Below are 17,764 nucleotides of genomic sequence, written 5' to 3'. Positions count from 1 at the left end.
AAAAAAAAAAAAAAAAAAAAAAAGTGCATGTCCACAGCTGAGTACCTCATTGTTTTTTACTGTCAAATCCAAGAAGTCTGACAGCCTTCCTTCAATTGTCTTGTCTCTTCCCCTTCGGTTCAAACTGGCAGTGTTTCTTTCTGTTCCTATAACTCCATGAGCATTTTATTAAATGATAGTCCAGCCACATTTTTGGTGTTCTCTTCAGAACATGCTTCCTCATTTTTCTTAGAATGGGTAGACTGAGAATTTTCCAACTCTTTAATTTTTGGTTCCCTCTTGCCTAAACATTCTTTTTCTAATTCACCCTTCTCCCCTTGCATTTTACTACATGCAGTGGGAGGAACAAAGCTGCTGCTTTCACGCTTTGCTCAGAAGTATCAGCAGCTAAATATCCAATTTCATTGTTTGCAAGTTCCACCTCTTGCAAAACAGCAGAACACAGTTTAGTCCAGTCTTTGCCACTTTATAACAAGGATCACTTTTCCTTCAGTTTCCAATACATGCTCCTCATTTCCACTGGAGACTTCACCAGAATGATCTTTAATGCCCATATTTCTGCCAACATTCTATTCATGGCAATCTAGACTTTTTCTAGCTTTCACCTCAAAACTCCTCTAACCTCCACCCATTACTCAGTTCCAAAGCTGTTTTCATATTTTTTAGGTATTTGTGACAGCAGCACCCCATTTCTCGTGCCAAAATGCGACTTATTCAGCTTGGGTTGCCATAACAAAACACCATCGACCGGATGGATTAACCAACGTACATTTATTTTCTCACAGTTCTGGATGCTGAAAGTCCGAGATTGGGGTGCTAGCATGGGTGGGCTCTGGTGAAGTCACCTTCCTGGCTTGCAGATGGCCACCTTCTTGCTGAGTCCTCACATGGGGTAGCGTGCACAAGAGAATTCTGGTCTCTCTTCCTCTTCTTATAACGTCAATCCTATCCAATTAGGACACCAACCCTATGACCTCTTAATTACCTCCTAAAACCCCTATTTCCAAATAGAGTCACACTGGGGGTTAGAGGTTTTTTCTTTTCTTTTCTTTTGAGACATGGTCTTGCCCTGTTGCCCAAACTGGAGTGCAGTGGCGCAATCTCAGCTCACTGCAACCTCTGCCTCCTGGGTTCAAGCGATTAGCCCTACCTGGCTAGTTTTTGTATTGTTGTAGAGATGGAGTTTCACCACATTGGCCAGGCTGGTCTTGAACTCCTGACCTCAAGTGATGCACCCACCTTGGCCTCCCAAAATGCTGGGATTACAGTGATGAGCCCCATGCCTGGCCCCACCTACTTTTAATTAATGCATTCCTGCTATATTTTAGGTACCATTTAAGTTTCCAGAACTCCAGAAATTTTTTCAGAGCATGGTTAGGTTACATGCATTTTAAAAATAAATAAAATTCCTCACACATTCCCTGGGAAGGACCAACAGTTTAAAAGTCCAAGAAGTATGATAAATTCACATATGAACCTGGCATGGGGCAAACAAACAGACAAACAAAAAATCTGTGTCTCTCTTTTTTTTAACTTTTATTTTAAGTTCAGGGGTATATGTAGGTTTGTTATATATGTAAACTTATGTCATGGGGAGTTGTTGTACAGATTATTTCATCACCCAGGTGTTAAGCCTAGTATTCATTAGTTATTTTTCTTGATTCTGTCCCTCTTCCCACCCTCTACCCTCCGGCAGGCCTCAGTGTGTGTTGTTCCCCTCTATGTGTCCATGTGTTCTCATCATTTAGCTCCCACTTATAAGTAAGAACATGAGGTATTTGGTTTTCTGTTCTTGTGTTAGTTTGCTGAGGATAATGGCCCACAGCTCTGTCCATGTCCCTGTAAAGGACATGATCTCATTCTTTTTTATGGCTGCATAGTATTCCATGGTATATATGTACCACAGTTTCTTTATCCAGTCTACCACTGGTGGGCATTTGGGTTGATTCTATGTCTTTGCTATTGTGAATAGTGCTGCAATGAACATACACGTGCATGTGTCTTTATGGTAGAATGATTTATAGTCCTTTGGGTCCTAATCCTTACAATAAACTTAAAAAATAGCTATTAAAATCCCCATTTCAGATGAGAAAACTGGAGGTCGTGGAGATTAAATAACATGTCCAACTCCTGGGTTGGTGGAGCTGGTGTTCAAATCCTGGTCCATCCAATGCTATAATAAAACCTACATCCTTTCTATCCTGTTCCCCTGCTGCTAAGGTGGAGGCTAAATATCTGGAAGTCGAGTCTTGGGGAGGGAGCAGGAAAAGCAGACTCCAGAGGTGAGACAGAGTCCTGAAATGAGGGAATTCAAGGCTCCCAGCTGCATCTGGGAACCCGTGGACATTGGGTTCAGCTGCTGGGGTGAGAGGCAGCTACAGGAGCCACTTGCACTTCCGGCAGGTATCTGGGCCTCAGCTGGCCAGGCCAGAATGTGGGACCAGGCTCCAGGCCAGACAAGAGCCAGTGTGAGAATCAGAAGCCCTATTTGGGTGCTGGGAAGAAAGAAAAAATGAAGCTTGGGAATCCCACAATGCCCTCAGATCAATCACCTGCACTTTGAGCGAATAAAAGCCAATAAAACAGATCTGGGGCTGACTTCGGGGATCACGGTCGGGTGTGGAGGAGCAGGGCAGTTCAGTTCAGCTCGGTAAGTACTGATGAAATGTGTGACGCGTAGAGGGTGCTGGAGAACAGAGAACCACCAGCCCAGGACCTGACCTTGGGAGACCCCCTATTCTGTGAGGGCCAATGAGTCTGAAAGGGGATCTCTTTAGGCCTGGAACCAAGGGTCCTGGTACAATTCATATTCACACATTTCTCTTCCAGGGCCATGTTCTGCAACGATTTAAAGGAAAAGTATGAGAAAAGGATCATTATTAAAGGGGTTGATGCTGAGACCATGCACACTCTCCTGGACTACACGTACACCAGCAAGGCGCTGATCACCAAGCAGAACGTCCAGCGGGTCCTGGAGGCTGCTAACCTCTTCCAGGTGTGTGAACAAACTGGCTCAGTGCTCTTCTCTGAAGCAGGTGAACGCAGTACTTCTCCAGAGGCCAGACCTGGTCTAGCTCCCAGGACTGTACCTGCAACATGGACACACACACACACACACACAAACATACACACACACACACACACACACCCCTGGCTGGGCTTGTGCTTACTTGAAAGTTAGAAGATGCTCTTTTGGATAATTTCTGAGAGGTGGTGAGATAGGGCATTGACTCCTCAATAAGATGAAGACGGGGGAGTTTTGTGCCTAGAACCTACGCATGGGTCCTGACTCCAAGAACAATGAGTACAACTTGCAGAAGCTTAATTGGAGCCAGTGGCTCTTCTGTGGTTTGGGGTTACTGATGTCTCCTGGTTTCATCGAGGGTGGTGTTTATGTTTCTGTTTTCTGTTCTCCTTTCAGTTTTGGGTGGCTTTTCAAAAGAGCTATAAAAACTTTTTAAATAGTAAAGACTACATTCTTTTGTAATGTATGTTTCAGATATTTTCCTACTAGTTACTTGACTCATCATTTTAAAATATAGCTTTTATAATGTACAAAAGTTTAAAACTAGTATTTAGTCATAGCTATTGGTCATTTCCTGGAAGACTTTTGTCTTTGATGTGCATTTTTAGCCTTTCCCTTGCTTGATCATATCCTTATTCAATTTCATTTAGTCTTGTTATGTTTACAACTTTAATATCCTTTTTTTTTTTTCCAGACAGAATCTCACTGTGACGCCCAGGCTGGAGTGCAATGGCGCCATCTTGGCCCCCTGCAACCTCCGCCTCCTGGGTTTAAGTGATTCTCCTGCCGTAGCCTCCCGAGTAGCTGGGACCACAGGTGCATGCCATCATGCCCAGATGATTTTTGTATTTTTAATAGAGACGGAGTTTCACCATATTGGCCAGGCTGATCTCAAACTCCTGACCTCAAGTGAGCTGTCTGCTTCGGCCTCCCAAAGTGCTAGGATTACAGGCATGAGCCATCGTGCCCGGCCAACTTTAATATACTTAGAATCACTTGGCATAAAGTATTTTTCTCCATTCCCCCCACCCCCTGCCTCATTTTTTATTTTCTCTCAAGTGATGAACTTCCATAGAGATGTTGGTTTTAATGAGAAAAGTGGGAGAGGACAGACATGGTGCAGAGACAGAGTGAGCTTTATTTGTTGCTGATTTCCCTATTCCGGTAAGCCCTTGCCTCAAAAAATCCCAAATATCTTTTACTTTCTAGGCAAAAATTAGTAAGTTCCTTTCTGAAGTGATTGTACTCAGTTTCCTTATGAGTGTCAAATTCTTTTTTTTTTTTTTTTTTTTTTTTTGAGACGGAAGTCTCGCTCTGTCGCCAGGCTGGGAGTGCCAGTTGGGGGCGATCTCAGCTCCACGCAACGGGCTCCGCCTCCCCGGGGTTTACGCCCCATTTCTCCTGCCCAGCCTCCGAGTAGGCGGGACTTACAAGCGCCCGCCCACCTCGCCCCGCGGGTTTTTTATATTTTTAGTAGAGACGGGGGTTTCCACCCATGTATGTTAGCCAGGATGGTCTTGATCTCCTGACCTTGTGATCCGCCCATCTCGGCCTCTCAAAGTGCTGGGATTACAGGCTTGAGCCACCGCGCCCAGCCATGAGTGTCAATTCTTACAAAAATAAGAGAAGATTGCTGTGGGCTTCCAAATATCTGTTTAACCCATTGATTTCTGTTGACTCTGGGTTACTTGCTATGAAGTCTCAGAGAAAACTGGGGTCATTTTCAGGTTTCAAGGCTTCATAAAGGACAGAAGTTTATAGGTTGTTGAAATAACTCTGTGGTTTGTAAAAATTATTCATTTATTTATTTATGATGGAGTTTCGCTCTTGTTGCCCAGGCTGGAGTCCAATGGCGCAATCTTGTCACACCACAACCTCTACCTCCTGGGTTCAAACAATTCTCCTGCCTCAGCCTCCCGAGTAGCTGGGATTACAGGCATGTGCCACCATGCCCAGCTAATTTTTTTTGTATTTTTAGTAGAGACGGGGTTTCACTATGTTGACCAGGCTGGTCTCGAACTCCCAACATCAGGTGATCCGCCTGACTCGGCCTCCCAAAGTGCTGGGATTACAGGTGTGAGCCACCACACCCGGCAAAAAATTATTTATTCTTTTGAATGGATAAAACATACTCCCATTCCAAATTCAGAAATCCGGAAGGGAAGCAATGACACTCTGCCTGTTTGCAGTGTCCTGCTGCTCTTCATATTCCATGCCTATAGCAGTCTATCTGTGCATAGCACTCCCACTCAGGCCTCCAGTTTTTCTAACACAACCTAGTGACACTACACATCCCATTTTGCCTCTTACTAGTTTTACTTCACACTGTATTTTGGGATTGCCACAGGTCTGTGTGTGGAAACTACCTTGTTCTTCCCAATGGCAGCATAATATGGTTGGGGTCACATTAGCTGTGACACATGTCCAGTTATTGGTAATGATCTCTTATAAGGCAGAGTGGCAGAGTGGAAAGAACACGGGCAGGCAGACCTGGGTTTAAGCCCTGGGTCAGTCACTTACTTGCTATGTGGCTATGGACCACTTACTTAAATTTTCTGAGATTCAGATTTTTCATTTGTAAAACTAGGCTGATAAACGTCCCACCTTCCAGGGAGCGTTATTATGAGATTAGATGAGATGATGTTTTTAAGGTACAGCATACTTCCAGGAATGGAATTTTCTTCCCATCAGTTGTGTGGTTTTTACTTTACTTTGGATAGTTTGTGCCTTGGATAAACGGGACTGACATTGAGCTATGAGAACATTTCCTTAAGGCATTCCTAAATATTTGCCCCCCACTGCCCCCTCCGTTACGATTGTAAGAGACCATGTTTAAAAGTGTTTTTGTTTTTTTTTTCCTTTTTGAGAGAGTCTTGCTATGTTGGCCAGGCTGGAGTGCAATGGCACAATCTCAGCTCACTGCAACCTCCCAGGTTCAAGCAATTCTCCTGCCTCAGCCTCCCGAGTAGCTGAGATTACAGGCATGTGTTACCGCTCCTGGCTAATTTTTGTATTTTTAGTAGAGATGGGGCTTCACCATGTTGGTCAGGCTGGTCTCGAACTCCTGACCTCATGATCCGCCCCTCTTGGCCTCCCAAAGTGCTGGGATTACAGGCGTAAGCCACCCTACCCGACCAAAAGTTTTTTTAATCATGTTCATAGGATACATGATTAGAAAGATGAAACAAATCGGTGCTTTATTTTAATTAACTCAGGGTTATAGGTAGAGAAAAGTGTGCCAGTGATGGCATTTTATCTGGTCCTTTTAGAACATCTGCAGAAGCCCGTACCGCTTCTGTAGGACTGAAATGAACAGGAATCAGATTATCCCGGTGCTCCCCGCCCCACCCAGTAATAAACGTTTCTTAATTTTCACACCATTGGTGTGACTCAGCTGCTCTCAGTGTCTTCCTGTTACCCACCAATTGCTTCTCTCCCAGAATTTCCTGGTCCATGAAGAGACAATCTGATGACCAAGCCAATCAGCTCTATCGCTGTTGGGAAGAGCTTTTCCTACCAGGCCAGGCAACGTCGTGAGCTTCTGGCCAGTTTACAGCGTAGGTGCCTTGGGTTTACAGACCAATCAGCAATGCCACGAAACAAGACAGTTTCTTTTAGGAGGAAACTTTGGGTGTGGCAGGTACTGATTGATCTGCCCACTAGAGGAACTTTGCAGTCATCTGGCCATAATGTATTGGCCAATCATGAGGAGAAACACATTTTCCTCAACTAGCTTTTGGAAAGGTAAAAGTAAGAGAAGCATCTAAGAGGAAAGGCCCAAGGGACCTGTTCCCACATTAGGTAGGATCTTTGAAATGAATGCCACCCAGCAGGGGCTCTAGAGAAGCCAAGGGCCTCCCTTTCCTTAACTGGACCATCAGGCTTCTGAGTCATAGGTAAGCAAGCCAGCCCCAAACTATGAACCTGGGACAACGACTGTAAGGACTTGGCAAAATTTTTCCGTCTTGAAGGAGAACGATTTCTCAATCAGGGCACTGCCATGTTTGTTTGAGAAGTTTGCCATGTTTGTTACTTTCATTTTTATTATTAAAAACTCATGAGGCTGGGCACAGTGGCTCACGCCTATAATCCCAGCACTTTGGGAGGCCGAGACTGGTGGATCACCTGATGTCAGGAGTTCCGGACCAGCCTGGCCAACATGATGAAACCCCGTCTCTACTAAACATACAAAAAATTAGCCAGGTGTGGTGGCAGGCGCCTGTAATCCCAGCTACTCAGGAGGCTGAGGCAGGAGAATCTCTTGAACCTGGAAGGGGGAGGTTGCAGTGAGCTGAAATCACGCCACTGCACTCCAGCCTGGGCAACAGAGTGAAACTCCATTCAAAACAAAACACCTCATGACATGTAACCAAATACTACCTGTACCCCCAAAAACTTATGAAAAAACCCACAACTCATGAAAGAGTAAGGGATTGGGAGTTTATCTGCAGGCAGCAAGAAGATGTGAGGTCAGGGAGACCATCCTCACCTTGCATTTGATCTGGGATGGAAGGATCCCTATGGTACATAACAGTTGGTTAGAAGCAGCAACTTACGAGAAGAAAACCAGGCTGAGTCCTGTGGCCAAAGTGAGGAAAAACGGGGGATGCTGGAGTGGGAGCTTGGTCATTTGGCCTGGGCCTAAGAAGAGCCCATGAGGGGCCCCCACAGTACCCTCTGGGGCGGAGACATGGTGGCAGTTAGAGAAGACTTTGGTGAAGGTCCCAGTGTTGCCCAGGCTGGAGTGCAGTGGCACCATCTCGGCTCGCTGCAACCTCTGCCTCCTGGGTTCCAGCAATTCTTCTGCCTCAGCCTCCTGAGTAGCTGGGAGTACAGGCATGTGCCACCACACCCAGCTAATTTTTGCATTTTTATTAGAGACAGGGTTTCACCATGTTGGCCAGGCTCGTCTCGAACTCCTGACCTCAGGTGATCCACCTGGCTTGGCCTCCCAAAATGCTGGGATTACAGACCTGAGCCACCGTGCCCAGCTGGTAGTGACTATTTTGCCTGAACTACATCATTTAAAGTCATGTAGGTCTGGCCAGGCACGGTGACTCATGCATGTAATCCCAGCATTTTGGGAGGCGGAAGCAGATCACCTGAGGTCAGGAGTTCGAGACCAGCCTGATTAACATGGTGAAACCCCTATCTCTGCTAAAAATACAAAAATTAGCCAGGTGTAGTGGCCGGCACCTGTAGTTCCAGCTACTTGGAAGGCTGAGGCAGGAGAATCGCTTGAACCTAGAAGGCGGAGGTTGCAGTGAGCTGAGATCGCACCATTGCACTCCAGCCTAGGTGACAGAGTGAGACTCCATCTCAAAAAAAAAAAAAAAAAAATTAAGGTAGGTCTTTTTACCCGCAATGTATAGATGAAGGGCATAAAATTCAGCAATGTTAAGGAAATGTTCAAGTCTTCACAGCTAATAAGAGGGGAGCCTGGATTTGACTCCTGTGGTCCTGTGTGTAGCCTGTGTGTTCTCCACTACACATGCTCTGTCCATGCCTCAGAGTGACGCCTGAAACAAGCCATCATCCTGAAGGCAGCTAGGGCCTCCAGGAAGGGTGTCCTCAGGCAGGACTGCCTAGTGCAATATTCTGAGAACCAGCAGTGCTCCATGAGAGTGTGTCGGGGACAAGATTGGCCCAGCACCCTTTGGGGAACCTTGGACGCTTGGGCCACCTGTCGGGGAAAGAAAGAGAGATCAGACTGTTACTGTGTCTGTGTAGAAAGAAGAAGACATAAGAAACTCCATTTTATTCTGTACTACAAAAAATTCTTCTGCCTTGAGATGCTATTAATCTGTAACCCTAGCCCCAAACCAGTGCTCGCAGAAACATGGGCTGTGTTGGCTCAAGGTTTAATGGATTTAGGGCTGTGCAGGATGTGCTTTGTTAAAAATGTGTTTGCAGGCAGTATGCTTGGTAAGTCATCGCTATTCTTCAGTCTCAAGAGTACCCAGGGACAAAATGCACTGCGGAAGCTCGCAGGGACCTCTGCTCAAGAAAGCCTGGGTATTGTCCAAGGTTTCTCCCCACTGAGACAGCCTGAGATATGGCCTCGTGGGAAGGGAAAGACCTGACCGTCCCTCAGCCAGACACTCATAAAGAGTCTGTGCTGAGGAGGATTAGTGAAGGAGGAAGACCTCTTTGCAGTTGAGGTAAGAGGAAGGCATCTGTCTCCTGCTCGTCCCTGGGAATGGAATGTCTCGGTGTAAAACCCAATCATACATTCTAATTACTAAGATAGGAGAAAACCGCCTTATAGCTGGAGGTGAGATACGCTGGCAACTATACTGCTCTTTACTACACTGAGATGCTTGTGTAAAGTCAAACATAAATCTGGCCTACGTACACATCAAGGCACAGCACCTTTCCTTAAACTTATTTATGACACAGAGACCTTTGCTCACATGTGTTCCTGCTGACCCTCTCCCCACCATTACCCTATAGTCCTGCCACATCCCCCTCGCCGAAATAGTAAAGATAGTGATCAATAAATACTAAGGAAACTCAGAGACCAGTGCTGGCGTGGGTCCTGCGTATGCTGAGCTCCCGTCACCTGGGCCCACTGTTCTCTCTCTATACTTTGTCTCTGTGTCTTATTTCTTTTCTCAGTCTCTCATCCCACCTGACGAGAAATACCCACAGGTGTGGAGGAGCTGGTTCCCTTCACCACCAAGTGTCTCCAGAATGAGTCTGCTGCTGGCTATTTAACATCTTTTGTCTTTATATTTCTCCGTGTTTGATCTCAATTGTTTATGCTTTTACTTTTAGGTATAACTTGCATTTAGTAAAATGTGCACTTCTTAAAGTGCTTCCAGTTTGACGAATTTTTACATGTGTATTTCACCATTCTACCATCAGTCAGATCAAGACTGACAACAGCCCTGGCATCGCAGAACTCTCCTTCGCAGCCTCCCTAGCCAGTCCTTTCCCGTGCTAACTACTGCTCTAACATCTCTTGCCGTGGGTTAGTTTTGCCTGCTTTTGAATTTCATATTGTTCTTTTTGAGTCTTAACTAATATAGAGGGTCTGAATCTTAGGCTACAAACTCAAGCGTGCCAAAAAGAATGTGATTTAACCTATTATTTTTCTGTTTTCTGGGTTTTTCTTTTTTTGATACAGGGCCTTGGTGTGTCACCTAGGCTGGAGTGTGGTGGCACAATCATAGCTCACTGCAGCCTTGAACTCCCAGGCTCAAGAGATCTTCCTACCTCAGCCTCCCAAGTAGCTGGGAATATAGCCATGCACCACTATGCCTGGCTAATTATTATTATTATTATTATTATTTAGAGACAAAATCTCGCTTTGTTGCCCAGGCTGGTCTCAAACTCCTTGCCTCAAACAATCCTCCTGTCTCACTCTCCCAAAGTGCTGGAATTACAGGCATGAGCCACTGTGGTCGTCCAAACCTGTTATTTTTCTATCATTGAACTTAATTTCTATCCTGAGCTCTCATTCTACCAGTGGCAGAAATCATAGTTAATGACACAGGAAAGTTTAATCAATTCAGGATTCGGGTTGCTTACATAGTTCCAGGGGACATTTATACAGTGCCGGGCATTGAAAAAAGAGGCATCTGTCCTGAGCTTACCATGGTCATTTGCATTATTGGTCCATGTGGCACCCACTGGAGCACCTGTGTTCCCATCAGTCTCTCTCTGAGTTTTCATTCCTTTCTTACTGACATCAACAAGTCCCCAGTCCTACCTGATTCTGGTCATCGGTCCTTGCAGGCCACTTAGCATTCTCTCTGTCCTGTTTGCAAAGCCTCTTCAGGTCTGCCAATCCTCTCAGCTACATCTGTGCCCCTCTCAAGACACAGGACACTTTCATTCGCTCTCCTTTACAAATCCAGAGCTATAGGGGATGTGGAGCAACTACCATAGGGCCCCTTTGTCTGGAAACAACACACTCTCATCTCATCTGTTACCACTATACTGGACTGCTGCTTTTCTTTCTTTCTTTCTTTCTCTTTTTTTTTATTATACTTTATGTTTTAGGGTACATGTGCACAACGTGCAGGTTTGTTACACATGTATACATGTGCCATGTTGGTTTGCTACACCCATTAACTTGTCATTTACATTAGGTATATTTCCTAATGCTATCCCTCCCCTCTCCCCCCCACCCCACAATAGACCCCAGTGTGTGATGTTCCCCTTCCTGTGTCCAAGTGATCTCATTGTTCGATTCCCACCTATGAGTGAGAACATGCGGTATTTGGTTTTCTGTTCTTGCGATAGTTTGCTGAGAATGATGGTTTCCAGCTGCATCCATGTCCCTGCAAAGGACACGAACTCATCCTTTTTTATGGCTGCATAGTATTCCATGGTGTATATGCTGCTTTTCTGCTTTCAACTCGGCCATCAAGGCACGCGTTCTTTTGTTCTCAGATTCACAACCTATAAGGGACTTTTAGCATCCCCCTCACTCTGGAGATTTGGCCTGGGATGGGAAGTGAGGCATCATCTCGGGAACCCACCCCTGCTTCTCATTCTTTTGTTAGACAGTCTCTTTCTTGTATCTGTTCCTTGCCTGGGAATCTTTATTGCCTCCGGGGTGGGAAAAGCTGACTCTTGCTTTGTCATCCATTCTTCTGCATCTCCTGTTTTGGTCTAAACTTGGTTGGTGCTCAGACTCTTTAGCCCTCTGGCTTTTGAGGCTGGAAGGGCTAGATTCTTACCACTAACTGGTATTTCTTTCAAAACCACTTCTCTAGTTTAAGTTCTGAAAGTCTATTTAGAAACTCAAAAGCCAAGAATTATCTTCTTTTGCCTGCTCTATCACCCCTTCCCTAAGTAAGCCTGTGTTCTGTTGCTGCCTATAGGTTGTAAAATACAGGAAGTTGGGTGTGGGGTTTTAATTGTAATGAAAATCCATATTGCTACCAGATTCTGACTGGAAGTACTCCCTACCTACCACAAATTACTAAGCATGTTCTAAGTGCAAGCTGTTTTGTGAGAAGCTGTTAGGAGAAAATAAAGATTAAAAATGTGGAGTACAGGTCACATTTATGTAGCAATTTTGTCCCCTACATATCCCATTTGATGTTGACAATGACTTTGTGGGCGAGCAGGCCAGGTAGAACCCTCACAATGAGCCTGCAAGGTGGGTTTTATGTTCTCAGCACTTTCCAGATGAGAAAACTGGCTGAGAGAGAGAGAGAGAGAGAGAGAGAGAGAGAGAGAGAGAGAGTTCAGCTCATCAAGAGGTGGAGCTATGGGTGGAGTTTTCAAGTAAACCCAGAACTTCCGACTCCATATATCCACTTCCCTCCACTATCCCTGAAAGATTCTCAATAAGCCTTTAGGCCATTGGAGAAAACAAGTAGAACCCAAGGCAGAAAGGAGCGGACATTGAATTGGACTTCATAGGATGGGTGCCAGTAGGATTGGGAGAAAAGTATTCCAGGCAGAAAGAACCTGAAAGTAGACTTGTTTCAGCCTTCCCTACCCACCACCCCACCTATTGCAGCTGCCTGCGTTCATGGGGCTGCTTCTCTGCACTTGGCTTCTGCTTCCATTCCTGCTGCTGTGCCCTACACACACGCGCGCGCGCGCGCACACACACACCACACCACACCACACCACACCCTGAGAGCATCAACCATGTCCCAGATGCAATCATTCTACTTCATCTTTACAACAGTGTCTCTCCCTGGTCCTTTCCTTGTCCCTGGGCTGCATCACTGAGCCCCAGCCATGCCACTTGCCCCTTGAATACGTGGGTCCCATGTATTGCCTGTTGTGCCCTGCTAGCCTGCTGGGGCCACCACCGTCTTCTCTGGAAACTCAGGGGCTGTTTGCTGCTTGAATCTTGACTAAGCTTGCCACACTGATGGTCTTTTCCCCAGTCCATTTCCACAGTTGCCTCAGTCCTCCCACATCTGCCCCGCCTTAGTGAGTAGGTCTTTTGCAGGTCTTAGTTCCTTCCTTTTCTGCCCACTCCATGAGGCTTCCAGGAACCAGCAGATTGCTCAGCCAAGTCTAGAGCAAGGACTGAAAGGAGGGGCAAAGGGAGCAGAGGATGTCCCTCCTGGGGGGCTGTGAGGCATACTGCCACGGGATTGGAGCTGGAGCATCGCCCGGGAGAGGGGAAGAGAGGTAAGGATGGAAGTTTAGAATCAATGGTAATTCACAAATTTTTAGCATGAAGACCCCTTTTAAACACCAATACAGACCTCACTGGAGAGGAGCTTTGCTTTTAGTATCTATTGCTGGAGAAGAAAAGTTTTGACAAAAAATTTACAATTGTCTGGGCACAGTGGCTCACACCTATAATCCCAGCACTTTGGGAGGCCAAGGGAGGCAGATCACTTGAAGTTGGGAGTTCAAGACCAGTCTGGTCAACATAGCAAAACACTGTGTCTACTAAAAATATTATATAAAAATTAGCTGGGCGTGGTGGTGCGAGCCTGTAATCCCAGCTATTCGGGAGGCTGAGGAACGAGAATCACTTGAACCCAGGAAGTGAAGGTTGCAGTGAGTTGAGATTGCACCATGCACTCCAGCCTGGTTGACAGTGTGAGACTCTGTCTCAAAAAACAACAACAAAAATTACAATGAATTCAGAAATACTTTGAAATAAATTTAAAGTTTATTAATCTTATCACACCTTCACACATGCTGACTTGTCGGAGCTGAAGGTAAGAATATCAATGTCTTTATAGAATAACTCCAAGGCCATTTGGACACCATGGTCAATGGAATTGCTGATGTGGACTAAAATAGGACTTCAGTGATTCTGAAGTGGATTTGAAGGCACCCTGAGGGAGACGTGGAGTCACGTGGGTCCCCTAGGACCTCAGATTTTGAAGACCATCAAGGAGAAGCAGAGGTGGGCAGTGGAGATGAGGAACAGTCAGTGCATTCTCTTGGAGGCAGACACAGACACTTCTCATGGGAACTGCAGCCATGTCTCAAGTGGTTTCTTTGATTGTATTTTTAGCCTCCCTGTTTGAGAGTCAGGTGACTGGCTGCAACCTTTTGCTCACATGTCCCCCCCAAACAGGAAGTTGGCTGTCTTTTGCCATTATCTGTCATCTCTCAGCTCTAACAAACAAGTTCATGTGTCATCAGGACAGGCTGAGGCAGAAAATTTACCCTGAAGTCTTGAATAATCTTGAATGTGAAGAAGCAGAAGCACATTTAAAAGAAACCCATTTCTGGTTCCCATGATTGCCTTGCACATCATCAGTTTCCCAACCATTGGTTGGGATCACGTGATGCTGCCCTACACCCCCCTCACACCCAAAAGTGTTTATTGAAGTATATTTTGGAAGAACTTAGGCAACTTGGAGATTCCCCACCTGCCGCTGTCCTCATAAAGCCTCTTCAGACTCTCCTTGCATTTTGTTAGCTCAACAATGCAACAAGCTACAAAGGCAGCCCAATGCTGCCTGGAGCATCACCTGTACCGCCTCCTAGCGGTGTGAACTTGCATAGCTCTTTGAATTCTCTATTTGCTCCTCTATGCAAATGCTAATTATAACACCTTCCCTTTTTTTTACCTGTTAGATACAATACACTTGTTAAAAAATAAAATTTATTTGTTAAGTGAAATAATGACTGGGAACATGTCTAGCTCAGATCTGGGTGCATAGTAAGTGATAAATATGTCCTTCCTCTGTTGCTCTTTCTCTTCTTTTTTCCAGACTTTGTGGTAGATGCTGCTAGGAATAAATACCCAAGTATGACCTAGAAGCTGCTTTGAGATGCTTGTCTCAACTGACCCTAGTACTCTTTGTGCTCCACAAAAGGGGCAAGCGAGGTGCCCAGTGGAGCACAGAGGAGGGAGGGATTCCATGTTGGGGAATAGGAGACGCCATCAAGGAAGAAGTAGCTTTTAAGAATGAACTTCATGCATAGGTAGGATTTCTCTACAAATTCTTCTTTTCCTTTTTATTTTATTTTAGTTTTTTAGAGACAGAGTCTTGCTCCATTACCCAGGCTAGAGTACAGTGGTGTGATCATGGCTCACTGCAACCTTGAACTCCCAGGCTCAAGTGATCCTCCCTCCTCAGCTTCCCAAGTAGCTGGGACTATAAGCATGGGACACCACACCAGGCTAATTTTTACATTTTTTGTAAAGACGAGGTCTCATGATGTTGCTCAGGCTGGTCTTGAAATCCTGGGCTCAATCGATTCTCCTACCTTGGCCTTCCAAAGTACTATGATTACAGGCTTAAGCCATTGTGCCCAGCCCTTAAGCCAGTATTGACCCAGAATTTTAAATGACCAGAGGTGGGGTTCCAAGCACAGTCTAGTCAGGACTCTGGCTCTCTTCCTCTCTGGCTCTTTTGACTTGGCTCTCCCTCTTGTGTTGGTTTTGTCCTCAGGTGGATGGATACCAGGGAGTAACTCACCTGTCCCCTGCCAACTAAGTTCCCAGAAAAATGCCACATGTGCAAATGTTCACATACTATTGTAGGGGTTCACAGACTTTCTGGATCCATCCATTGATCCCAGATGTAATAACTCTGAATCAAGCAAATAGACCTAGCCGGGTGCTGTGGCTCATGCCCATAATCCCAGCACTTTGGGAGGCCAAGGCGAGCAGATCACCTGAGGTCAGGAGTTCAAGACCAGAATGGCCAACATGGTGAAACCCCATCTCTATTAAAATACAAAAAAATTAGCCGGGTGTGGTGGTGTGCCCCTGTAGTCCCAGCTGCTTGGGAGGCTGAGGCAGGAGAATCTCTTGAACCCGGGAGGCAGAGGTTGCAATGAGCCGAGATCGTGCCACTGTACTCTAACCTAGGCAATAAGAGCGAGACTCCATCTCAAAATAAATAAATAAATAAATAAATAAATAAATAAATAAATTAAATTTAATTAAAAGACAAAGAAAACAGCCCTGTGTGGATAGTCATGGCTGTAATATTCATGTCTTCCTCTTTATTGAGGTAAACTTTCAGGGGGATTTCTCTGTTGAAAATGGGGTGAGCTCTCCTGAGTCTTTCCTTAACAAGTTGGGCTTTGGAGTCGGACTTGTCTGGGTGAGGTGCATAGGATCATAACAGAAGGTGATGATGGGGAAAGGCAGCTCAGGCCGAGGGATGGCAGGAGCATGGAAAGGCACTGCCACAGAGAGGCTTCAGGACTACTTGGAGAAGTGAGGAGATGGATGCGGTTGTGGCTGGGGTTCTGTCAGGGAGGGTCCTGGTGATGACTGTCAGCCAGATTGTGGAAGATTAAAGGGGTGGAAGTAGGACTGTCCTTGGTTTCAGGCAGTGGAGTCCCTGGACTCTGGTCCATAGCATTTATCTCAAATGTCCTTTCACACTCCGTGTTGTATTATTTGGTTAGCGTCTGCCGCTTCCACTGGTCTGTTGGCTTCAAGAGGCACTTTGTCTCTGCTCACCGCTGTACACCCAGCACTAGTTGGGAGCCTCCTACATAATATTAATAGATGCTCACAGCCATAAAAAAGGATGAGTTCATGTCCTTTGCAGGCACATGGATGAAGCTGGAAGCCATCATTCTCAACAAACTAATACAGGAACAGAAAAGCAAACACCGCATGTTCTCACTCATAAGTGGGAGTTGAACAATGAGACACATGGACACAGGAGGGGAACATCACACACCAGGGCCTGTCGGGTGGTGGGGGGCGAGGGGAGAAAGAGTATTAGGACAAATACCTAACGTGTGCGGGGCTTAAAACCTAGATGACGGGTTGATGGGTGTAGCGAACCATGGCACACGTATACCTGTGTAACAAACCTGCACGTTCTGCACGTGTGTCCCAGAACTTAAAGTAAAATAAAAAAAAAAAAAATACATGCTCAATTCACATTCGGTCCATACACAGGTAGCTGGATGGATGAATTGCCAAGTGGAGTGAAGAGAGACAAGTTTAGATCAATGTTTCTTCTAACAAGTGTGAGCTTCAGTACTTGATTTGATTCTCCTCTGCGGTTTCCTTCTTTGCTCATCAACAGCCATTAAAGCAGGAACAGGAATTGACATCTTGTTGGCTAGTCCTTCCTGTGTCGGGGCAGATCAGGTCATCTGAGCTTCCCAGTGACGTGTGCAAATGACATTTGGCATCTACCAAGCCTCTGTCCCCAACATACGTTATGTGACCTGGAGCAGCTTGAAATAGTATAAAAAACATGCATTTTTGGAATCAGAGATGACTGGTTCAAACTTTGCTTCTATCTTTCATTAACTGTAAGTCTCTGAGGAAATTTCTTCTCCGAATCTGGTTTCCTCAGAGATGATAATAAATACCTCCTTCATGGCGTTGTGGTAGGGATCGAGTAACTCTTATAGTTAGTATGTAGAGTCTGGCCTGTAGTAAGCGCTCTTTTAGTGTTTGCCTTTTATTTTCTCATTGTGTCCTTTAAAAATCACAATAATGTGTTTATTTTACATATTTTTTCCTGAGTTTATAATGTTCATGCTCAGTATAGTAAAGTTGTCATACAACAAACTCTAAAAACATTAATAATTTTATCTATAACCATTGCTAACATTTTGTATGTTACCTTCTAGTATTTTCTCTATGAATGAGAAAGTTGGTCTATTTTAAGTAGATATTTCCTACAGACAATTGGAGATGGTAGGAAGGGGTGAAGAGTGTAAAATAATTCTCCCTTTCTTCCCTGAAATTGGATGGGAATTAGTGTGAGCCACTGTGCCTGGCCTCTGTGACTTTATTATATAAATAAAAAATATATTATATTAGATATAAATATAAAATATATTATATAATATATAATACAATAT

The 17,764-nt window shown here is 45.1% G+C and overlaps 1 protein-coding gene across 1 annotated transcript in view; it reads left to right on the top strand.

The window, feature by feature from the left end:
* KLHL6 (kelch like family member 6) overlaps positions 1-17,764 on the top strand; it is a 78,752-nt gene that overhangs the window by 30,695 nt on the left and 30,293 nt on the right. Inside the window, exon 2 of the mRNA XM_017860637.1 lies at positions 2,830-2,995. Coding sequence (XP_017716126.1) covers positions 2,830-2,995 — 166 coding nt within the window. The remainder of the gene's footprint in view (positions 1-2,829; positions 2,996-17,764) is intronic.

The sequence above is a fragment of the Rhinopithecus bieti genome, unplaced genomic scaffold (genome assembly GCF_001698545.2).
Source record: "Rhinopithecus bieti isolate Rb0 unplaced genomic scaffold, ASM169854v2 scaffold_55189, whole genome shotgun sequence".
NCBI classification, from domain to species: Eukaryota; Metazoa; Chordata; class Mammalia; order Primates; family Cercopithecidae; genus Rhinopithecus; species Rhinopithecus bieti.
The sequence above is the reverse complement of the archived record's forward strand: the minus strand, read 5'-3'. Positions and strand labels throughout refer to the sequence as shown.